General features: G+C 38.8%; 1 protein-coding gene across 1 annotated transcript in view; it reads right to left on the reverse strand.

Moving 5' to 3' along the window:
• The window catches only part of RTTN (rotatin), a 126,160-nt gene extending 100,494 nt beyond the window's left edge, over nucleotides 1-25,666 (reverse strand). Inside the window, exons 1-11 of the mRNA XM_033087793.1 lie at nucleotides 25,406-25,666; nucleotides 24,881-25,068; nucleotides 23,836-24,013; nucleotides 22,105-22,194; nucleotides 19,800-19,890; nucleotides 18,405-18,519; nucleotides 17,368-17,518; nucleotides 14,394-14,559; nucleotides 12,374-12,552; nucleotides 9,846-9,961; nucleotides 2,191-2,361 (exon numbers count right to left, since the gene is read on the reverse strand). Coding sequence (XP_032943684.1) covers nucleotides 2,191-2,361; nucleotides 9,846-9,961; nucleotides 12,374-12,552; nucleotides 14,394-14,559; nucleotides 17,368-17,518; nucleotides 18,405-18,519; nucleotides 19,800-19,890; nucleotides 22,105-22,194; nucleotides 23,836-24,013; nucleotides 24,881-25,068; nucleotides 25,406-25,451 — 1,491 coding nt within the window. The 5' untranslated portion in view covers nucleotides 25,452-25,666. The remainder of the gene's footprint in view (nucleotides 1-2,190; nucleotides 2,362-9,845; nucleotides 9,962-12,373; nucleotides 12,553-14,393; nucleotides 14,560-17,367; nucleotides 17,519-18,404; nucleotides 18,520-19,799; nucleotides 19,891-22,104; nucleotides 22,195-23,835; nucleotides 24,014-24,880; nucleotides 25,069-25,405) is intronic.
• Nucleotides 25,667-25,995: the final 329 nt, after the last annotated feature.

Consider the following 25,995-nt stretch of genomic DNA (forward strand, 5'->3'; position numbering starts at 1 on the left):
CACCATCCAAATTACATATTTGATAAGTGGCAACTCAAATATTTAAAAACGACTTTCATGGTAGAAAGTTTCATAGTCCAAATTCTACTTCAATTTTTGGTGGGTTAGCAACAGGCAGAGGGCAGCATAACCCTGTATTTATATAAACTGAAGGAGAAATTTAACAGCAATGGAATAGTATTTTTGTTTAGATCTCATTTTAAAGTTAATCAAGTTTAGCAATTATAATCACTATAAACCAATACCTTAATTACAATCTTTTCAATGACCTTATCTTCTATTCTAATGAATTTCCGAATTATATATTTAAAAGAGCTACCAAAGATTACAGATACTGATTTGCCTTCAAAAACAAAAATAAATAAATAATAACTACCTTAAAAAAAAAGTATGGAGAATTGACTTTACATTTTTCTAACACTAAAGTAAGTCAAAATAAAATAAATTATTCATTTCTATATAACTGATTCCTGTCCAAATAAGCACATAGATGAAAAAAAATCTAAAATCAAAAAAGTAATAGGGGCGGCCTGTTAATTCAGTTGGTTAGAGCCTGGTACTCTCAAAACAAGGTTGCCCGTTCGATCCCCACATGGGCCACTGTGAGCTGCGCCCTCCACAACTAGACTGAAAATACTACTTGACTTGGTGCTGATGGGTCCTGGAAAAACTCACTTAAAATAAATAAAAAGTTTTTTTAAAAAGCAATAAATAAGCTACATGATACAATAGATAAGTTTTCCATCAATACTTCAACCTATAGATAATTGGATCATTTGTAATACAAAACAAGTTATTGTAGCACTACTAATTAGCACGACTAATTTTTCAGTTATATATTATTATGTTTCAGTTACATATTACTATGTACCTATATTTTAAGAGGAATTCCTGTCTTATATGACTAGAACTCTGTAATTTAAAATGCTTATGCCTTGACAAATATCACTCCTTAAAATAGAAAAATTCTTCAAAAACATGAACAATGAATAAAAGTTAAAAATTAAAATTAACATAAATGTCATTTTCCCTAAAGCAAAATACTGTATTTAAAACTTAATATTTTATCCTTGTTTTCTCAGATGACCTGATAATATTTCATACGTAACTGTTATTAAAAGGTGAAGTTTAGGGTGGCCAGGTGGCTGCTGGGTAGAGCAGGAGCTCTCAACAACAAGGTTGCAGGTTCGATTCCCACATGGGATGGTGGGCTGCGCCCCCTGCAACTAAAGATTGAAAACGCCTCCTGGACTTGGAGCTGAGCTGCGCCCTCCACAAACAGATTGAAGGAGAACAACTTGGAGCTGATGGACCCTGGAGAAACAACACACTGTTCCCCAATATTCCCCAATAAAATTTTTTTTAAAAATGGAGTTTAGACTATACTCTCTGCAGAATCCTAGGAAACAAAAGGGCAAATGGCTACAACAAAGGGCAACAAAACTCACAGGAAACAGTTCTTTGGTTCAGTAATGTAAGCAATCACACCTTTCTTCTTGCAGTAAGGTGCATATCACTACCAAACACTTGTCATTTCACATATTTTTACTACTAACATTCAAATTCAGAGATATAATCTACATTTAAAAATACAGTCGAGAAGACAATTTTAAAGAATTATTTACACCTATTAAAATCACCTTTAAGATAAAGTCATCTAATGGAACAATATTTTGCAATAAAAAAAACAACTGCTACAAGCAATAACATTGATGAATCTCAAAAAAAAAAAAATATGTCTTGTGTGAGTACAAACTTTATAGTTCCATTTGTATAATGTTCAAAAACAGACAAATGATCTATGGTGACAGAAGTTAGAAAGAAAGAATTCACCCTGCGAGAGGAAGGAGAGGTAAGGCACGGGAAGGGGCCTTGGAAATGCCAGTAATAGTCTATTTCACGTTCTAGGGGGTGTCACTTTTTAAACAAAGATATACTCACTGAGTAAAAATACATTGAACTGTGTTCCTTTCTAAATATATGTTACATTACAATTTTTTAAAGTTCCTAAAAAAAAACTTTACAGAATTGTTTTTCCCTATCAAATGATGTGTTAAAAATGTTAGTCATTTATCAACTTCCACATTTCCAATGTAATCTCTGTACACTGAAATGATCAGAAGGAATTTACAACAGAGCACTTACTGTAACATTCAGTAAACTACAAGTAAGCAACATCACCTGCCTCACCTTTTCCACCGGGAGAAGCGTCTGCAGCAGGCGAACGGCCAACAGAGAAATGCTGACAAAGGCCATCCTGTGGTGAACCAACACTGCCTCCGGGTGTTCCAAACTCACACTGCTTTTGTGGTGGCACATGGCTTCTCCAAGGGACCCCAACACCATGAGCAGTTTCTCTTTCTGCAAACATTTAAACACCAAACAGGAAAACAACCAATTTTAGAGGCCAGTAGGTAAAGGTCCTGGAGAACAAATTTTGAATATTATCGTTAAATAACAAAAACAAACCAAAATATAAATTTATTCTCTCTATAAGAACAGCCAATACCTGCTGAGATAATGTTAAAAGTACAAAAGAATGATAAACATACCTAAATTTTTTTTAAAACTAACAATTTTTAAGTATTTAATATGACTTCTAATAATGAATAGAAATAAACAAAATACAAAAGCTTAATGAACCATACATTTCTCCTAGTTTCCTGTGTTTAATTGTTCCAATTTTAAACATTTACATGTAAATCTCTCAATCAAATATTTATTAAGCTTACTGTATGTTTAACACAGTGAGTGGCAGATATAATGGGAAAAACCCATACTAATACATACAAGACATGACCCCTGCCCTCAAAATGATCCCCAAATAACTAAAGAGATGAAACAGGGAAAGTCAAATAAATAAAAAGCAATTAAATATCAAATTGTATGAGTTCTCTCTCGTCAAGTATTAAGGTTGTTTCATCATGAATTTCTAGATAGCTTATTACTTAAATAGAAGTTATATTTTTAAATTGAAAGGCATAAAACATAAAGAAAAAGCGAAAGTGTTGTAGACTAACTTGCAAGTCATAACAGTATAGACCAAAATGTATCACAGATATGCTGATATGCTCCATAAACTAGCTGGTAAAAGGACAGCACCAGTGAGATACTAGAACAAAAAGAGCACTGGAGTTCTCACTCTCACCTTTCCATTGAACACACATGGAAATAAAAATGGGATCTAACCTGTAAACTAAGGATGCAAAGCGAGTGTATGCCAGAAATTTTTTTATTCAAGGATAAACCTACAGGAGCCCTATCAAAATTACAACAAGGATCAAAGACACAATGAGACACCACTTCACATCCATTAGGGTAACTACGGTCAAAATTAACGGGAAATCATCTTTGTGCATAAAAGGTTAAAAATTAAACGTGTAGTGAAATAGTAACAAAATATCTATGAAATGTGAATAATAATTTAATAATTCAGAGCAAAAAAATTGGATAAAGGGGGTCATGTTCTATTGACGAAATGCATAATTAAGAGAAAAGACCCATTATGAATGAGTCTTTGTAGACTGAATAACACATAACATTAAGTAAGACCTGTTATTGAAATGAAGATGGATTTTACCAGTTTTAACTCAGTCTTTTAGAACCTAATTAATAAAACAGATATAAACTTTGAACATTTCAAAGAATACAACTCCTCAAGTTTCCAAAGACATTGACAAAAACTAACCATTTACCTAACTGCAAAGAAAACTTCAATATATATTTAAGGCTATATTCTCTGATCCCAAGGAAATAAAAATAAAAATGTAAACCAAAAAAAAGTAGGGCAACCTGTACAAAATTAAAACAGAAAAATTTAATAGCCATTATATATTTAATAACTACTGGGTTAGAGAAAACAATTTAGAAACACGGTGACAGTTATATTGACAGGCAATCCTTCCACAGTATTTCTCCATTAAAATAATATTTTTATATACCTACAACAACATATCTCTGTTATTCAAGATGAACTTGGACAATTCACAATCTAAAGCAATGAATAGATTTAAGATCTCAGTATTGCAGGGCTTTTACTAAAAGTCTGTGTACTTATGAAATTGTTTCAAATAACCTTGCTGATTCTAATGATGAATTGAGTGTTTCTCAAAATAGTATGAAAAGGAAGAACTAGTATTATGTGAATCAGTCTTGTGATTTTCACTATTTCCAAGCCAAATAAAAGTGGGTTTGTTTTTCAATGTTTTAATAAAAGAAAGCATCAAAAAATAATAAGTGGTCTAGTTTTAATTCATTGGGCTGAAAAATGTTTAACCTCCTGTGAAGTAGTTGATGAGGGTGGCAGTTTTCAGAGAATATTCACAGCTTTTACAAAAGAAGGTACAGAATTAAAATATCATATTACCTAAATATTCCCAATAAAACAGAATTTATAGTACAAACATAATTTCTCCACTATCTGCACATTACAAAACAGACTGTGATTCTGTAGAGCGACTGGCACAGGCTCTCCCCCATATGTTTCCAGCCTCACACGCCGCACCCCCGCCCCACACACTGCAGCCCATGCTGTAGCAAGCTCAAACCTCACCAGACCCTCCCCTGCTAAGGACAGGCTCACCCTGCCTTCAGAAGGCCAGCGGATGGCCAAGCTGCTCAGCACCATGTGCAAGAGAGAAAGCAGAGCCTCGTCAAGCCCAGCGCCTCTCTCATCATTTCTAGCTCTAGCACATGTTGTGCTCCAGTTGTTTGCATCCCCCACTAGCCCTACGCTTCACCACCAGCCAGCACTACCCACTCCCCCTTCTCGTTCTCCTCCTATCTGCCAGATTAGAAAGCTTACCTTTATTTGCTTAGCCAAGTCATAATCATAACATAAAACTCAGTTCAGTCATGACATACAAAAAGCCCTCCCTGAGATCCCACGTTGGGAGTGTTTTCAAGCATCCTTGGCAATAAAACATGATTAAAAACATAGCAGTGACCTTGAAAAAGAACCTGTGTCTCCACTGCCTCATCTATAAATGGGTCATCTGCCTTACAGGGTCATGATGATTAAATGACCTCATAAACACAGAGCACTTGATGTCTATCACACAGTAAGCGCTACATTTAAACTATGACTGTTTAACTATCCTTCCTCTATGCTTCCGTCTGTTTTACTCATGTCACAATAAAAGTATCTCCCACAAGAGTGAAAACTGCCGCTTATTCACCTTGTATCCCCAGTGCCTACCATATAACAGGCAATCAAACACTGGTGAACTAAATGAACTCTGGACTGTGGCAATAGGAGGGAAGGCGTATGCTAGTTAGAGATCCCACTCACCCAATTAAGAGCTCGCAATCTAGTCCAATCACCCTTACTGAGCCCTTACTGGATACAAAGCCCTTCCTCTAGATGCTTTCACAACCCTCTGGGCCCCACTTGAACTCCAACCAGCAATTCTTCCAATATGCCTGGTATCTAAGTTACCAGCTCACAGCAAGTCACATGGAAATTTAGAAGCAGCGAGTCATAAAGAGGACGAAAAGGCTGCTTTTCATGACATTTTAATGACAGGAGTGACAGAGAAAAGGCAAAAAAATGAATAGAACATGGCCCCAGGAGTCTGGGGTTATGTGCACGGTTGAAGATTCTTCCTCCTTGAACCTAACTCACCATGTGAACAAGGAAACACCAGACTTGATCTCATAGGGAAGCAAAGAAGCGGTGACATACTTCAGGTCAACCTAACTTTCACAAACGTTTACCAATAAATATTTTAACAAAATATAAAAATTTCAGTGAAAATATTTTTTCTTTTATTTACGTCGAGTGCAATAAAAAAATATTTAGTTGGGGGGTGGACTTCTTTGACTATGCTTACACAAACTGAGTTAAGAGTTTCAGACGTGATTGTTATTACCGTTTCCCCGAAAATCAGACCTCGCCGGACAATCAGCTCTAATGCATCTTTTGGAGCAAAAATTAATATAAGACCGGGTCTTATATTATATATATATATAAGGTCTTATCTTATATATTATATTATATAAGGTCTTATCTTATATATTATATTATATATAAGACCCGGTCTTATATTAATTTTATATTATAGTAAAAATAAGAACGGGTCTTACATTAATTTTTGCTCCAAAAGACGCATTAGAGCTGATGGTCCAGCCAGGTGTTATTTTGGGGGAAACACAGTAGCAGTATTTTAAAAGATCTAGAGATTTGATTCTATATGCTCAGGTATTTAATTTCTGAATTGGTAACACCACACTTATTATTTTGTCCCTTTAATGACTCACCAAAAATACTGCTTCTTTCTTTTTAAACTTGGCAATAGTAAGAAATTCTATTTAATTGTTTCTTTTTATTGATACATAGTCAACATAATGAGATTTTTTTCTAGGAGGCATTTATTCTTTTAAACAAGTAAAAGTAAATCAAAAATAATTTCAAGCAGTACTGTTTTATTTAACATTTCTAACATACCAATTGGCACTTGTACCACAGATTTAACCTTTAAAGTAAAAATAATTCATTGAATCATAAAAGATCAGCAGCCAAAAGTTAAAAGTGAATGACTAACTTTTACAGATAAATGTTCTGGCCAAGAAAATTTAAGTTAATTTAAGAAGCAACTGATAAAACAGTCTTCACACGTCTCAGGAAAAAATCACTTGTTGAAAACCTTCAATATGTGAAAAATCTTCTAAAAGTACTAAAAAATAGTGTGATAACCTTAAGGACTAAGAGAAACTAAGATTAAGAAATATCATCCCTATTTTATAGATAAAGAAATTGAAAAACTTGAAACAATATACCTATTATAAAATATTTAATTTGTGTCTCTTCTCAAGAAATTTGTGTTATTAAAAAAAAGTTTGGGGGCAGCCGGATGGCTCAGTTGGTTAGAGCGCGAGCTCTCAACAACAAGGTTGCCAGTTCAATTCCCGCAGGGGATGGTGAGCAACTAAAGATTGAAAACGGTGATTGGACTTGGAGCTGAGTTGCACCCTCCACAATTAGATTGAAGGACAACAACTTGACTTGGAGCTGATGGGCCCTGAAGAAACATACCGTTCCCCAATATTCCCCAATAAAATTTAAAAAAAACTTTCACACATGGGTACTGGTATCAGGTAAACATCAGTATTTTGTTTATTTTTCATGTTCTAATCTCTATTCACAGGGATTTCAGGCAGCCTATAACAAAGTTTAATGAAACACAGACAGACCTAGGTCAAAACAACATAAAGAGAAAAAATTTAGGTAATCATGAGAGTCAAGATATATTTTTATGACTAAATAAATTTTGCTTCCACTGCTCTGACAACGGAAGGGAGGGAGGAAGGCGGATAAGTCACCAATGTACACTAAAAGACAGAACAGCAGTTCTTCAGTGAAAGAAAGTCTATCAGATGGCAATTTCAAAATAACAGATACAAAATGACAAATTATTTATGATGTATTTAAACGTAAAAAATGATTTGATTTACAATTCCATGGAGACATACTCTGATAGGTCACAGATTTCTTAAATATTATGTTGTAATATAATATCCGTAAGGCTCTTGTACATGTGTTAATTACTCATGCAAAATATTACATATCAAAACACTTCAAAAAAAAAAATACAATGCCATATTTTCCAAAAATATCTTCCCTAGTGAAATACCAATAGCAAAGAACAAGGCCATCCAGCAATAAAATGAACCACTAATAAATGCAACATGGCTATATCTCAAAGTAATCATACTGAAAGGAAAAAAAACCAGACAAAAAAGCATACAAACAATGAGTTCATTCATATCAAATTCTAGAAAAATGCAAATTAATCTATATCCTGGGTGTACCCATTGTCAAAACGTATCTACAAACTTTAAAAAACATATGCAACTTAGTATATGTCAATTATACATCAATAAAGCCATTAAATGCCCAAATAAATATCTTTATATACACAAATATGAATGAACAATAAGAAATGTGCAAAAGCTATATGAGGAAAATATACCTGACAGACAAAAAAATCAAGACTTCAAAAAATGGAAAGATACAGCACATTTTTCCCAAAGTGTAAAGAGTATCTTTGTAACAATGATTCAAAATCCAGAACCAAGTTTTTAAAAAGAAAGTAACTGATAAATCCAGCTACATAAAAATAAATAAATAAAAGCTTTTGCATAACCAAACGTATCATTAAGAGAGTAAAACACAAACAAACCAAAAAACTACCAGGGGAAAATTTGCAACTTGTTTCAGAAAGTCAATGTCCTTAATATATAAAGAGCTCTTAGAAATCAAAAAGGAGAACAAATGACCAATCAATGACCCAAGAAAAAAATGGATAAAGGCTTGGACAATGTAGAAAAACAGAAATGAAAATGGACCTTAGAGTTACAAAAAAGGTGTTCAACTTTACTCATTGAGAAGTGCAAATTAATACTACATTGACATATCATATCTCACTTATCAGAATGGCAAAAATGTGAGGTTTGACTATAAACCCTACTGCTGACTCCGTAGAAGAAAGCACATTCTAATAAACTTCTGGTGAGTAACTGAAATAGTATAGCTATACATAAGACTATGACAATATATACAATTAAAAATACTTATGTTTTGATACAGAAATCCCACTTTTAAAAATCTACCCTAGGGGCAGCCAGTTGGCTCAGTTGGTTAAAGCACAGTGCTCATAACACCCAGGTCGCCGGTTCAATTCCCACATGGGCCAGTGAGCTGCTCCCTCCACAACTAGATTGAAAACAATGACTTGACTTGGAGCTCATAGATCCTGGAAAAACACACTGTTCCCTAATATTCCCCAATAAAAATTAAAAAAAAAAAAGTCTACCCTAGACACACTTATATGAAATGATACATGCACATTTTTCATTTCAGATAATTTATATCTGTAATTATGTCCATCAATAGGAGACTGGGTGAATAAACACAAAATGCAGCACTTGCAGCCTATAAAGGAGACTTAAAGATCTCCACATATGGACACGGAATAATCTCATACCTATTATTCCTCACATACAGGATGCATTTTTAGGTTGTAAAAACAAGGTGCAAAACTGTACATGGCATACCACCTTTTATGTAAGATGTGGGAGAGGGAATAAGAGTCTACACACTTATTTGCTTACATTTGCAGAAATTAAAGTAAAAATGGAAAGAACAGAATGGCAGACAGACATCTCTGTGTTAGTTCTATGAAGAGAAAACAATTCCCAAAAGTGAAAATAAACTGAAACAAACCTGACTGTATATTGCATGTTGTGTTGGTAACATAGAAAAGAATTCTTCCAAGTGAGTTTAAGACAGTATTTTGACTGTATATTCTCAGTGAGATTTACTCTAAGTCATAAAGAACTGCAGGGAAATCTTGAACTTTATTAGTTATGGACCATACTAATATTAATATTGCTATTCTGAAACTACTTAATGTATCCTGAGGGTAAAGCTAATAAGCAATTATGTTGATATTGCTAAAATCAAAGACTTTCTATCAGCGACAGTACAAGTACAACCAAAAAACTACAAGTTTACGATCAGAGAAATAGCAATTTAAACTCATAACTCTTTAAAAATACATATTTTCTAGTTCTATTATGAGAAGGAAAGAATGATATAACAGTAACTAAAAGCAGCTATAATGGCCCGCTTTAGTCTTGATATGCATTCCCCCACTGAAAGTAACCAGACTCTCTGAAAAAATGGCCTGTTCCAGACTACATACAAAATGAGCTTGGGACATACTGTGTCTAAAGGAGAGAAAGCTTTTAAAGGCTAATGAGACAATGATACAACCTTAAAAGAACCAAAGTAAAATGAAATATAATGCTGTTACCCACATCCCAAGGAAAACATGGACTCTCACCATATCTATAGCAAAAAGGCTGTTGTCATCCCAGATATCTGCCGAAATTGCCTCACCAATAAGTATCACATCCTCTGCAAGCAATTCCAGAACTCGTATTATCACCTGTCTACTACCTAGGAAAACAAACGGGAGAGAAAAGGAAAAAAAGTGAACTTTCAAATAAACAGCTGAGTATCACACGGCTCAATCCTCTAGTCACACCCTCAAATTCCTATTTCTCTTCATTTTTTTTTGATGTTTTTAGAATTGTTGAAAGAGATGAATAGGGAAGTCACAGTCTACAACTACCATTAAAGATTTCGTTCTGATCATAACAGTATTTAACTACAGCAAATCAAATGTGCTCATAAGTGGGAAAGACGCTTGAGAGCAGCAGGGCGACCGGTTAGCTCAGTTGGTTAGAGCGCGGTGCCCTTAACAACAAGGTTGCCAGTTCAGTCCCCACATGGACCACTGTGAGCTGCACCCTCCACAACTAGACTGAAACAACTACCTGACTTGGAGCTGATGGGTCCTGGAAAAACACACTTAGAAAAAAAAATAGAAGAGTAGCAATAATCTAAGACAAATTAAAATAATTTTTCATATTCAGAGACCATCCACATTACATATAATAGTCGTATGTGACAAAGCACCAGGTCAGTCAGAAAATGCATTCTAAGAATTTCCTATTTAGTACTAAAGGCTTAATTAAGTCTCATCATAAACTAGTATTTTCTCACACAGGAATTGCCTAGGAAGCTAAGCTTGGACTGGAGAAACTAAAGTAGAAATATCCATGCTGGCATTTGCTGAAGAAACGTCAAGAAATTCCATCTGAAACAGATTCTCAAGCCTATACTCACCTTCAGCTCTAAAAAAAGTCCAAAAGAAACTGCTCAGTCACACCCACCAGAGCCATCTCCTTTCTCTATACAGAGTGACAAAGGCATACCACGGTCCCTAATTCTAAGTGAGGTGAACATTCAATCAAGACCTTCCTGTCCCACATACAAAGGTCAATTTCTAATGAATAAAAGTGAAATAAACTACCCAATCAGAAGGCTCCAGATTAATTGTGTCATTAGAGCAGCTGGAGAAAGTTCTTTTAGAAATCGCTTATGACTTTGAACAATTACAAATTATGCAATAATTTACTACAAAAGGGCAAGAGAACATTTAGAAAATTTAATGTACCAAGGTACAGCTTTATAATTATCAATCTGACTTTTTACCGCAAATTAAGAAAAGGTTAAATGCAAAATCATTAAATCTAAAAACGTTCTTCTCAGTACACCATGCTGACAAACATATATATAATATATATGTGTGTGTATATATATATATATATATATATTTATGTGCATGATGCCAAAGTTCAAATTTTCCTTCACCACCTTTTTGGTATGTATACTTAGCCTTCTAACTCCCAGAAGCAGAGTCAGTGGGAAGTCAGGGTACACAGCTTTCCTCAGGATGGAAAAATCGGAACACTTCCCAAATAAATAGCTACCTCCTGCTTTCCTGCCCACCCCCCTCAAGTGGGACTTAAAAGAACCATGCCCATTCAATGTATTTTTAACTCAGCCAGTATAAACAAAAAAAGAAAAACTCATCTATCTTGCATTTCTATCTTCTTTACCTTCAAAATGCTACGTGCTCAAGAGCATGGACTTTGGCTTCAGAAGCACCTTGGTTGAAGTCTCTGTCCTTAGCTGTCTGACTCTGGATACGTTAGGAAACCACTCTAAACCTCAGTTTCCTCATTCGTAAAATGGGAATAAAAGCAGTAGCCATCACTGATGGAAGGATAAAATTGGTTGGTGTGAGGAGTGCATCAAATAATGCCCACGAAACCACGTACAAGAGCCGCGCACAGCAGAAACGCAACACATGGTAACCGTTGTTTGATTACTAGGCTGCCGGGCTTCGGCCACTGTGCTACCATTCCTAATCCTCTTTACTAACATTACAACGATAATCCAGTGAACAGTGCAGTACAGCTTTGCTACTTGACCTGGCACATTTGAAAGAAAATGTAAAACGTTCCAGTTTTTTTAATTTTGTTAAGAAAAATTACTGCAAAGGTAAGAATCCAGTTGTAGCCCTTGTGTTTAACATGTTTCACAGCTTAAGTAACAACCGAGTAGGCAGAATGCGCAACTCAAAAAGTTTCTAAAGAGCAAAAGCCAGCCTTTTTTAATCCCGGTCTACTCATGCCGATCCACCTTCTCTCACTTACTGGAGTTGCACTGACTTTTCAGTGCTTCCATTTAAAACAGCCACACAGACGTTAGTGAGGCCTGTGCAGAAAAAGCCATAAATGGCGGGGGGAATGACTCAATGTGAACAGCGCTCCACGGCACCCACGTTTCACTAAGAGATTAAATTAAACACTGTGTTAGGTTCTTAGGAACTGGTAACCCAACAGATAAGGGAATACACATCGAAAAGGTCCTAACACAGATGGTGAAAACAAGAATCCTAGAAACTGCAAAACAAACACAAATTATGTAAAAAGAACTATGACGTCCAAAACAACTCACCTGTCAGGAGAGGGGCTGCTGCTTCCAGGACGGAGACGCAGAACTGGGGGAGGCTGAGCTGCTGGAATTGCAGTTGCAGGGTGTCCTCGGTTTCCAGCTCCGGGAGATCTATGTGCGTCATCTCCAAGGGCGAAGGGACCGAGATCCTGGAGTTCACGTGAGCGTGACTGCTGCTCCCACTGCGAAAGGAACAATGACAACCCTGGGACACGGAAACAGCCCCACACGCACGTTCCCTGCGTCTGCTGCCTGGTGCAGTGCAAGCCTCGTGGTGGACACAGCTAGACTGCGACAATCCTGTGACAATTCTGGCAGAAACTCTGACGAATTTATGAGATTAAAACCATGAAGAGGGCTCCAAATTCTAAAGGAAACCAAAAATGCATTTCTATTTTGCTTTTCAAACTGATGTTCTCGACATGTGCCAGCATTCCTATGCAGCGGTCAACATTAGCACTAACCACCGTGCAGTGACTCTCACCAAATGTTCCAAGCAAGGCAATGTTAACAAATGAAGAATGCTAGAAAATGCCAGAAAAAACATGATGAGAAATGGATAACTTTATTTAATACCTTCAACATCACATAATGATTTGGAAAATACACCAAAAAATGGAACATCCCATCCTTCTTGGCTTTCTTTATAAAAATATTTCCCCTTGTGTATAAAGTGGTGGGGTGGGGATAAAAGTGCTACCGAAAGGCTGGAACCTCACATTTACCAAGAACCTAACATTTTGACTTTTGATGTCATCCACAATTGAAGCTGAGTCACAGAGATACACTAATGCTATTGAACAGGTAGCATTCCCAAAATTTAATACATTTTGTCATTTCTTCCTTTTTCATATACCAAGTACCCCATGATATGGAAATGGGCCAAGCTTCTCTGAAATTCTGAAAGGCCCCGTAAGGAAGTTGTTCACTCAGGAGTGAAAAGTCACAAGCAGGCGGCACACTGGATAGAGTGGAGAGAGTGAGGGAGGAAGGCTTTCTAAGAAGCAAAGAAAAGCCATGCCCGCTGCACAGCAGCTACCACAGAAGGATTAGGAGACAGGCTTCAGATCATTCTGTCCACAGCCCGCGCTGCTCTTTACCAACTGTGCAAACTGGGGTAAGGCTCGTGGCCTCTCCAAACCTCCAGTCTGCCTGTGAAACGATCATCGTCATCACCATCGTCACCAGTCCTACCACGGGATTAGGATGAGGACGACTAGAGGAGATAAAGCAGGACAGCACTTGGTCTGACGCCAAGCAACAGGAAGCATGAATCAGGGTTAGTTTACAGCAATGTCACAGGAAAATGATCGAGCCAACAGACATTTATTAGAATGACACCAAAGAGAGTAACGACTTTAAAATGCTTGTAGCCTAAGGATATGGTAACAAACACCATGCCAATCCCTTTAAGAAAAGCTGATATATAAAAATCTGCATTTACACACAAAAAAAGTAAAATACCATAAATTGTACACTTTGAAGGAGTCTTTGTTTTACAGATTCGCCAATCATTCCCTTTATTAGTAAACACTGATGCATTTAAATTATGATTAGACTTACAAAAAAGTAAGTCAAAATGTATCTATCACTTAAAGCTATAATTTTAAACTAAATCACATTCCATTTGGATCTGGTAGAAACAACTTAGTGGGTCAGAATCATCATGCCTTTTTAAATGAAATAGAATGGACAGCAAATGCCACTGTGCGTAGCACACGGAATCAGTACTATTTTGTGATCATTTTGTTTTGGTGGACACACACTCACAGGCACACGCAGGTACACATACACGTACACACATATGCACACACACATACACAGTATGTGTCTGTGTACTGGGGACTGAGTTACAGTGTAATATTTACTTCTCGCTGAGGGTCATGGTCAACAAAGAATGAAAGCCGCGGATTTAACATAAGGCCGAAACCCGTGGTAATGTTTCAAAAGAGAAGACAGAAAAATAATGACCTCCTTCGGAAATTAAAACACACACACAAGTTAACGAGGCTTGTCTGGTCACCTGGAAGACGCTGCGTCCCAATCCTGGCCATCTCCTCTGGGTCGCTGGCCTGTGCGTCCAACCACAGATGGCCGGGGGCTGCTGCTCCCGGGAGAAGGATTCTGAGAATGGCGAGCAACTCTGGCTTCATGACAATAAGACACAGAAGAATTCTGAGAAACTGTGTCTGGGAAAAGAAAAAAGAAGAATGTTGTCCCTTAGTAGAGACAGATTACTGATTATGTAGTATTTCTAACAATATTAAGAGAGTAGAAGCGCTTTTATAGCAGTAAAAGTAAAGGTCAACCTTTTCTGCAAGTATTCACTTAGCACATTTAGGTTTATATTTAAGTAACTTGATTATACAGAACCTTCTAGCCAATACTATTTGCTTATACAGTAGAGACTGACAAGGCAGAAAAGCCAACCTCAAACCATATGCAAAACTTAACTCAAAATGGATCAATAATCTAAAGGAGAGTTAAAATCATAAAGCTCTTAGAGGAAACTATTGGAGTAAATCTTCATGACCTTGGGTTCTTAGATATGACACCAATGGCACAAACAACCAAAGAAAACATACAGAAATGGACTTCATCAAAATTAAAAACTTCCATACATCAAAAGACATCAAGAAAGTGACAACCTACACAAGAAGAGAAAGTATTTACAAATCATGTATCTGATAAGGATTTAATAATATCCACGATATATAAAGAACTCCTAAAACTCAACAACAGCAACAACAACAACAAAAAAAACCCAATTAAAAAATGGGCAAAGGACTTTAATAGTCATTTTTTCAAAGATAATATATGAATAGCCAGCAAGCCAATATGAAAAGTCACTAGGGAATTAGTAATTAGTAATTAGTCGGTAATTAGTAGTCATTAGTGAAATGCTAATCAAAACCACAATGAGATACCACTTCACAACGCCTAGGATGACAATGATTAAAAAAAGGAAAAGAAGCAGTGTTGGTGAGGATGTGGAGAAATTCGAAGTCTCATACATTGCTGGTGGGACTGTACAACGGTGCAGCCACTGTGGAAAACAGTGTAGCAGTTCCTCAGAAAGCTCATCACAGAATTAACATCTGACCCAACAATTCCACTCTTCGGTACGTACCCAAAAGAATGGAAAACAAGAGCTTAAACAGATATGTCAGTGTTCAATGAAGCATTATTCACAACAACCAAAAGGTGGGAATAACGTAAGTGCCCACCGACACATAAATGAATAAACAAAATGTGGAATGGACATACAATGGAACACTATTCAACTATAAAAAGGAGTGAAGTTCTGACATGTGCTACAACATAGAAGAACCTTGAAAACATTACGCTAAGTAAAATAAGCCAGACATAAAAGAGCAAATATTGTAAGATTCCACCTGTATGAGGTACCTAGAATAGACAGATGTAGAGACAGGAAGTAGATTAGAGGTTATCAGGCTGCAGGGGAAGGAACAATGGGGAGTACTGCTTAATGGTTACAGAGTTTCTGTAGTGGTGAAAAAAGTTGCAAACAGATAAGGGTTATGGTTGTGCAACAGTGTGAATGCAATTAATGCCACCAAATTGCACGTTAAAAATGGTTACAATGACATATTTTGTTAGGTATATTTTACCATAATTTTTTTAAGTAGGTAAAATAAAGGCATTTAATTAGGTAAAATAAAGGCAAAAAAACCAACTGTCCAAGAGCTTCTCACTGCACTTCAAAGAAAATACAAAGTCCTACCGAGACCTCCAAGTCCCAGTACACTCTGGCCCGGTACCTCTCTGATCTCCCCTCATTGCCCTCTCTACACCCCTCCCTCACCCCCGGTTTACTATTCTCCACTCACACCAGCCTAGTTTCTGTTCCTCAAACATGTCTCCCTCACTGCTGAGGCCCTGACCTCCTGGAAGACTCCTCCTGCAGCTCTTCAAGTGGGTGGTTCCTTCTCACCCTTCAGATCTGCTCGGACAGGCTTTCCCTGACCTTCCTATCCATGTAAGCCACGTTTCCCTGGTCATGTTCTGGCAGTCATCCTTTATTTCCTTCATACACTTCTCCTTATCTGAAACAAATTTGTTTATTACCTGTCCCAAGTTTCTAAAATATAAGTTCATAAAGGCTAGAACCTCATCCCAGTTTTGTTCTATGTTATACCCCCCCAAAATTGGCATCTAGTAGGTGATAAATAAGTATTTAATTCCTGGATAAATCTTCAGATATTTAATCTTTTTTTATCAACATTATAACTCTTTTTCTGATGAAGTATGGGGTACCCGGAAGCTCTCTGTTATCAGTCATTTGCAGAATGCTGTATCTCAAGAAGGACAATGAGGAAACCCACACCCTAAGACCTGTAATAAAGCTAATGTAAAGCATAAATATTCAAGCAGCATAGGATCAGTGAAACTCTCAACAGAACAGCGATTAACTGTGAAGCATGATCACAAATCCCTGTAATTTAATATCCAACTTTCAATGCATACCGTGTAAGTGCACAGAAGCCCTAAATTATAAACAGGTTTGACAAGGAAAGCATAGTGCTCTATTTGGCCATTAGGTGGTGCTTTTTCCCTGAAAAGTGGGGTGCTTTGATCATACAATATTGACAGCATCACAAGTTACATCGTTTTCATACAATACAAATTGGTATTTTTCAACTGAAGCAATTTATTAACATAACATATAACTTGCTGACATAGCCCAAAGCCCACATAAATAGCTGGATTGAGAATCCTAGTCCCTAACTTCCAGCACTATGTACGCAAGGAGGAAAAAGATAAACCCCTTACAGATGTCTCTTATCAAAAAGAGAGGGGGGTAAGGGGGTTGGCTCATGAGTGCTTCTGTCATGCAGTTTGTTTTCAAAGCTGATAATCTGATTACATCAAGGAATGGGGAATTTGCCTTGTGAAAAATCATATACAGTAAGTACAACAGGGCTCTCAGAAGAATCTGGAAACATCGCCAGTGACAAATAAATAAACATGAATACCTTGTTTACTAGAGAAAAACCCTGGGTCTCGGTGGAAATTAAGTCTGTTTCTTAAATAGGCGCACAGCTGCTGCAGGCAGGATGCTGACTGCAGGGCCAGGCGATGTTTGCCGTCTCCTCCGAAGGCCAGTTTCAGCAGAAAGAAGAGGCTCTGAAGTGAACGAGAGCAGTGACAACCATCAGGGAAAGAAGGCTGGGCTTCAGAGAAGGGTGTGCAGCTTAAGTACGGAAGCAAGTTGCCAAATTTTATAAGACGTAAGAAACAGACACGATTTAGCATCATGGAAGAAGATGGGTCAAAACAAGATACAATTTAAATACTACAGCAGTGTCGCGTATATTCAAATCTGTCAGTAAGGCCGTCTTCTGAGAACACAGGAATCAGTTCCCATTGGAGACGTCAAGTTTCAAGTACTTTTCAGAAACCACATCAAGGTTTCTGCAGCGCAAACAGCTACATGTTAGTAACAGCACTGACAACAGCCACCTACGGACCAACCTGGCCCTCCCTGGCATGCTTTTCAGCGCTGTGACGGCAGAGCCAGGGTGCTGAGCCCTGCCCAGATGCTGTGGATATACCCCATCCCCGACCCTGGGTCCCAACGGCTCTACTGTATCAGCAGCAGACTAGACTGCAAGGAATCCAGCTCTGCTGCTCAGAACCACCATTTGGTTCTTCCGCAGCCGCCAGCACCGGGCCGTACACGTGCCAGACACACACAGATGCCACTCGTAATGTTCAGAGGGGTCACTGCTGCCCAACCGCAATCTCTCAAGTCTCTTCTCCCCTTGAGGGGACCCAAAAACGGTCATTCAAGGGGTACCACTGAATGGCATGTGTCCAGTGAGACCCCCTCCCGTCAGACCTACCACTTCCCAAATAAGTTAGAGAATAAGTGGTTTAAATCACCCGATACTTCAGTTTTTAATGATGGTAGTTCACATTTCCTGCCCGAGGACACCTACATTGCAAGTTTGTTTCCTTGCTAAAAGTTCTCTATTTCAAAGCTGAACACTTATAGACAGACGATACACACCTGAACGATTTTTGGCCTTTGAAGGAAAATCTCAGCAGGAAAATCTTGCATGATGACGTCCTTTAATAGTTCACAGGTGTTCCAGATTAAAGTGTGGTTACTACTTCTCAGTGAGCTATAAAACACAGCATTATTCATTTGTAGGGTTTCCCTGTACCAGATTCTAAGTAACCGAGTGGCGTGATGACTCTGTTCAGATCCTTCGGGTCTCAGCTGAGACATCACTTCCCCTAGGAAGCCTTCCTAGATCTCTTACCTAATCAATAAACAACTCTGGGGTAGGTTCTTCCATAGGCCTAGCATGTATTTGGTACCATGGTAACTACACGTTCACTCTGTATCCCCCATCAGAGCCTCCTCGAGAACAGGGACCACGTGGCAGCCCAGAAACTATCACAGAATCCAACGGAATCCGCCAAACAAGTTAGGAAATAAGCCAGAAAAAAATCTTAGTAAGTATACAGTAAAATCCTAGGAATTAGATTCCTTACTGTTCTTCCCTATTCTGGGTAAATCACACTGGGACACCCCTCAATACTGCCCTACTGGGGACATAGCAGTTATTCATCCCCCACCCCAAGACACTGAACCCCCTGCCTCAGCCCAGCTCCAGTCCACTACCCACCACCCACCACCCACCACCCAGCGGAGTGCACCACAGATCACATGTCTCCCTCAGAGGCTGACACACACTGACCCACTGTGTCCGTCCTGCCCCTCCACCATGTACACGCCACCTCTTCAGGATGTTGCTCCAAGAGAATGTACTGAGCCCTCGGAAGTGCCACCATCAAAAACCATTCATCAGCATCACCTGTCTCTGGCCCTACCTCTAGCAAGTTGCTCTTTATTTTCCAGATGCTCACCAAGGAAAGACACACTCATTTGTTGTGGCATTCACATAAATTAAAAGTTTCAGCAAAAAAATGAAACTAGACATTTAGACACTCTTTAAACCTATAAATCTACTATCTACTTTGGGGGGTAACAACCAACTAACATCCATTATGTAAGATCACTGGTCCCAACCTGATCACAGAACCCACGTTTTAAAATGTACTGTCTACTAAAAATACTGCATTTATGTTTAATTTTTCCATTTTTCTTAAGCAAAGGCATCGCAATGGCCAATCAGAGACTCTGGTAAGAGATGACTCATGTCACCAATAAGCACATAAGATTCCAACCACAGAAAAGAAACTCCATGTGTGACCTGATCAAGGCAAACAAATTTTCTGGCTTGCTCTTGAAATACTGAAAATCACTCCCATGTTCCCATCACTACCTTTCACAGCCACTTAGTATCTTTTTGACTGGTGAAAATGTATAGCATTAACAACCAGATTTAATGACTATCAATGAACCCAAATACCTGAAATACATCAGGTACCGTACCTTTCATTGGAGGAGAGAACGTGTCTATCAGTTGTGGTCAGAGGTAGCCAAGGAAACGTAGAAAACTTCAAACACTTCACAGTCTGACTCGCTGTTAATGGAAGAGCAAAACTTACTCCATCAGAGAAGACACTGTTGACAGACGCACAATGCTAACAGTAAGGCTTCTGCTTTAAAATAAGTCCCCAAATACAGTAACTCATACAGTAACTAAAATGCACGAAACAAGTCAGCTGCACATTTATTCCCTCACAGGATAAATAACAGAGCTCTTTTTTCTCAATTTAAACAGAACTCACATATTATTATGAGAAGAAAAGCATTCAACACAAACCAGTATTGAATAACATCTAGAGTTTCAATTATATTTTCTATTTTACTGGTAGACCAGAACACAGAGCGTAAATTTAACATAAAAGGAACTGGCACTTGGAGATCTTTAACTGGAGAAATTAAATATGATGTAAACATAATCATACACTATATTTAATTAGTCACATTCAAATATCCTAAATGGTGTCAGATGCTTACAATTCTTTGACGATGACTTGAAGACCATAAGGCTGAAGATCAAACATCAGTGCACCAAATTTAAGAGAAATCAACACAATCTTAAATGACTACTGTTCACATTACTTTTTAACAGATTTTCCACACAGCTCCCCCCGAGTTTATTGAGATATATTTGACAGATAACATTGTATAAGTTGACGATGTGCAACCCGATGATTTGATTCACTCACATACTGCAAAATGATTATCACAGTAGTTAGTCGACATCTCCATCCTCTCACGTAACTACCAACTTTTTCTTATGGTAAGAACTCTGAAGGTCTACTCTCTTAGCATTTTAACACATCTTAGATTGCACGAGGTAAGGTGGCAGCACTGAGAAATAGTACCTACACAAGCCCTTCGAAATGACCGTCTTTCTGACAAGTGCTTTGAAATGAGCACGGTACCGTTCAATTCAGATAACAGTCCTGTTAACTTCCCAAATACAGCACAGTGGCTTCTTTCAAAATGCTAACATAAAAGCAAGGTTTCCTTTCTAAGGGCGAAGCAAGAGGCGTAGAGGGAAGGGCAGGCTTACGGTGCACACATAGAGGTGTGTTCCAAACAAGCCATAGCATCAGTCCACAAGCTACAACTCAGAACAAAGCCTTACCATCTCACATGTCCGTACCGTTTTCAACAGCTTCACTCCAATACCTACGTTTCCATCCCTGGAGAAACTCGCTCCCTTCAGAAATCTCTCACTGTCACTCAGGGAAGCCTCTCGGCCACACACACAAAGAACTACTGTCTCAAAACCAAAGCCTCACAAAACTTTTCTAGAAAGGAAAGACAAAGCATTTGAATAGCTGAACAACCTTTCTGGTCTTTCTTATGCTGTTATTCAACCTGACAGTTTCTAAAAAATTTTTAATAACAGAGGGCTTCCAATGTGAATTAAATTCAATCCCTGACATCAGCAGATGTACCTTGAACTCAACCTGTTCATTTCAACTTCGCAGGCAATAAAACGTGAAGTGTGTGCTTACTTAACCACTGCCTAACTGCATCCCCTAGGAGAAAGGTTTCACCCTCGGTTTCCCCAACAGTAAAATGGGGATACTGATACTATCCATCTCACTTATTCAAAGAATATATACTGAGTACCCAAGTCCTTTTTGGCCTTGTTCTGCACACGGGGGATAAAGCAGCGTTTGCAGCTATCACTAAGCTTATAATGAGGAAAACAAGAAGTAAATATGTAACTTCAGATCACAGTATGTGTTAGGAGGCAAACTAAACACAGATAGTGATCACTGGCTAGAGTTCTCAGGAAGCTCTCTTTAAGGAGGCGGCATGTGAGCAGAGACTGAACACAGCCACGCACGGAAAGAACTGGATGAGATCTCTTAAATCGGAACTCTAGAATCGACTGGATGTGGGGGTACAAATGAAGAAACGAAAATGCCCCTGAGTCTTTGGCTCCAGTGACTGGACGGACAGTATACTGAGTGAGCTGGAGAATGAGATGACAAATGCAGATTGCACACCACAGCTCCTGACAAAGAATCTGCGTTGACTAAGCACTAAGTACTGCTGCCACCATTTCCACGCACCTAGGTGGTTGCTCAAATGCACTGCGAAAAACAACATTTTACCACTTAGACTCTATCCTAATTTGAGGAAATGGAAACATCCAGTTCAGTGCTGAGGCATTCGAGTTTGACCACAGTATAGCTACACAGTGAGGAAAAGCACATTCATTTCTGACTTACCAGGTCAACAGACCTAAGTCCCTACATATACGTACCCACTGGCCGTGGAGGCACTTCCGTCTGCTGGAAATTACTTTTGTCTTGAGGAAAATATCCCGTTAAGATTTCTGGTGGTTGTAGCAATTCTGAAAAATATATACATATTACTATATTATTATTTGATAAAAGTAAAATTTATTCTTTTCAAATAATAATGTTTTCTCTTGAGTTTTTGAATTATTTTAAAAATGGGAAAAATAATCCAGTGTTTTTTCTCTGAATAGTCTTCCTAAAGAGAATAAAATGTGAATGCTGAGTGAATTTCAAATTGAGGGTTTTTTGTTGTTTTTTTCCCTCTCTTTTACTGTTAAGTAAACACGATTGTTAGGACGAAAATATCCACAGTGACACAAGGAATCTGTTACAAAGCATCTATTCAAGGACTGTTCACCTCTGCTTCTAAGGCCATCTCCTTCCTCTCTTTTACTCCAATTATACAGATCCTGGTCACCTCAGTTTTCATTAATACCTTTTTTGAAAAGCTGTCAAAGACTAAAGAGCCCAGCACTATCTTCCAATACCTTTGGCGACTCCGTCACACATCATACATGTTCAGCACTTCAGATGCAATGAGAATAAGAATGAAAAAAAGGCTCAAAGTAAATTTTCTGACTTTCTGTTTGAAGTGTTCATACTAGTTCTTAATACTAATACAGATAGAAGTTAGCCCTAGACCATAGCTCCAATCTCACCTGCAAGGAACTAGGTGGAAAATTCATGATTCCAGAATCTACTTTGTTGTGGCGTAGACAGAAATTGTAAAATGCATTGTTAAAAATCACAGTCACACAAGAAGTCCATAAATGCCACCAGCTATTGTTCTTCCTGTGAACAGTGGCACCAACAGTCGCAGCAGTAGCTCAACAGCATTGGTATAGAGAAAACCATGGTCCAACAGATTAGGCGGGCGAAACCCGTTCTTTCATACTTTTACTGCTCAATCACATACATTTCAGTCGCCTTATTTTTTTCCTTCACATCAATTCAAATGCCTCCTACGTGCAAGGCATTACACTGAACGCAAAATAACAAGAACACAAAAGCAGCCGCCAACAATTCCGTGCCTGGGTAATATACGCTAGGCCTTGTGCTGAGCTCTCTACAGGCATTGCCTCATTTAATCCTCACAACAGTTTTACAAGATGTTCTTTCTTATTGTCCCACATTTTTGGCTGAGAAAACTAAAGCCTGGACGGGCAAAGTACCTCAGCCAAAGTCACACAACTAGTGGTAGAACTGGGACTTAAACCCGCATCTCCTTGACTCTGAGTATAACCCGTACACCATGTGTAGCTCATTTGGATTGAACCCCGACCCCCACCACACACCCCAACAAGATCATGAGCTGAGGCAGATATCACCAGACTCCTATATGAGAACACAGTCCAAAATGCATGCAGAAAACATTTAGAACAACGTCTGGCACATAGTAACGAGTGCTCAGTGAAAAGTTGTTATTGTTAAAGAAATGATCTGTCAAACTGGTCTCACAAAAAGAAAATCACTGGCATCTTTTAGGCCCCTTGACCAAAAAACCAATAAATACAAATGTATCCTCCTCTAAAAAACAGTGAGGAGGGGGAAAGGTCATGTTTGTGTAAGTTAACACAAGAAAAATAGGTTGGCGGGGGTTGACGTTAATCTAAGGCCCCTTTCCTCAGAATTAATCAATAGAACCAATATATTTATATTTTAACCAATGCATCAGATTGATTGCAAAGAGTTACCAGTTTGATTCGTTTGGTAAGATGCAGAACACAGAGCAGGAACTTCCGAAGGAAGAATAAAAAGTCCATCCAGGATGCCATCAATTTCAGCCTGTAGATTTGGCTCCACATTCGCACGAAGTTTAGACAAGAATTCAACTGCACCAAGATCGACTAAATGCTGAACAGCAGGGGGATACTGAAATAAGAAGAGGACGGTCCTGAGCACAACTATGAATATCAAAATCTCTAGACTTTATGTTACTGCAACCAAAACACAAAATTGCTTTTGGTATACCAGATGTTCCTTTATAAAAAAATAAATCTTGTGCTGATATACCCAAAAGTAAAGAACTTTCATGAATAGGACATAGATTATGGAGACATACATAAAACATTTGATAACATTTATGAGGAAAAAGCCCAGAAACTGAACAATAGAAATGCACATTATCGATTCATACTTTTATTATTAAAAAGATCACTACTCCCCACTGACACTCAGCCTATTCTCTCCTCCAACCAGTCAAAGAATGTCAAAGTAATAATCACCTACAACTGAGCAGCAATTTACAGTTTTGAAAGGTCAAATGTGCTTTGACATCTGACATCTGACAACCAACTATTCTCAAGATAGGCTGAAGAACATAAATCTGAAATATAGATAAGGGAAAAGCAATTTAACACACTTATGCTATTTATTAATCATGGTCTGCAACATTTTCTTTAAACGTGTTCTCTTTCACACAGACACATCTAATTTTTAACATGTAAATAACAGAACACAGAGAAAAACAGAATGACAAATATTCACCTCCAATGATGATTCCAAAAACCAGAACACACCGGGACTCAGAACTTCTGTGTTACTTCAGAGCACAGACTATGTGAGATTTAACGTCATAAATGAGGGAAAAGATGGGCATTCAAACACCCAAACGAATTTTCAACTTCCCCAGTTGTTTTTTTAAAAAAAAATGTTTTTAATTGACTTTTCAACAAATGCTACAATTCGATGACTAAGAAACACTCGTCCCTCTGAGTATTTATTTTAGAACGATCCTACCTTAACCAATCTGTTCAACAGGCTCAGAACCTCCTCTTTCATCGGAACAGACGGGAAATTGAACCATTCCAGCAAATGGAGAAAGAGCAGCCTCTCCTGAATTAGGTCGGCGTAGCAGACTAAGTTGTGCTCGACCTTGCACAGGATGCTCCTGAGCGCGCGTTCCCTGATCTCCGCCAGCTGATGACCTGTCAACGACACGCAGCACAAAGCTAGTCCCCAACTCCAAAGAGACGTCCACCCGGCCTTTACCCTAAAACTTCGTTAGCGACGCTCGAGGCGAGAGCGGGGTTAAGAAGGAAATAAACCGATTTTTTTTTTCACTGGCAAAGCCCTGCGCACTCGGGATGCGAACGGCGGAGTTGACCCAAAGTCCGAGATGGGTCCCCAGGAGCTGCCCTGGAGAAGCCAGGACGAGAAACGGAGCCGCATTGGGGTGGCCCAGACTCGGAAACGTGACACGTCCACGCTCAGCAAGTGGACAGGACAGGGGAGCGACTCCCGCGAGGGGCAACTCAGAGTTACCGAGTTTCCTGATGAGCCCGGTCAGGACCATCTCTTCCCGCTTCATCAGCCGCCGTCGCCGGAGAATTAAACTGCCGCGCCACAGTGTCGGGCCACAATTAATGTCCCCCCGGAAACACGGACAGTCGAACAGCGGGTTCCGCGAAGCCGGGGCGAACCACCCAACGAGTGAGAGGCATTCCGTGAGCTGTGCCCGGCCCCCGCGCCGCGAGAGAAGCTCACTGTCTCTCTAATTACTACCACGCAGTTACTAGACAGTAGTTTCTGAGCTAAGAACCCGAATGACACGAACAGAGGCAGAGCCTGCTTTAGCCGCCGTGCACGTCGGGAGTTGAAGTCTTGGCGCAGCCGTGCTCCCTTCCCGGAATTCCGGGCCCGCCACCGCGCCCGCCTGCCTGGGGTTCCCCGGTCGGAGCGCGGGCTCCTGCGCGGGTTTCAGACGCCGCCATCCGGCGTTTCATCCTCGCTCTGCGAGGGATTCGTTTGTGACCCTGCCGATCTGAATTCTGAGGTCCCAGACCTTCACAATTCAGAATGCAGAATTTTTTTTTGTTTGGTTTGTTTTGGTGTGGTTTGGTTTTGATGCCTCC

Source organism: Rhinolophus ferrumequinum, chromosome 19 (assembly GCF_004115265.2).
Source record: "Rhinolophus ferrumequinum isolate MPI-CBG mRhiFer1 chromosome 19, mRhiFer1_v1.p, whole genome shotgun sequence".
NCBI lineage: Eukaryota > Metazoa > Chordata > Mammalia > Chiroptera > Rhinolophidae > Rhinolophus > Rhinolophus ferrumequinum.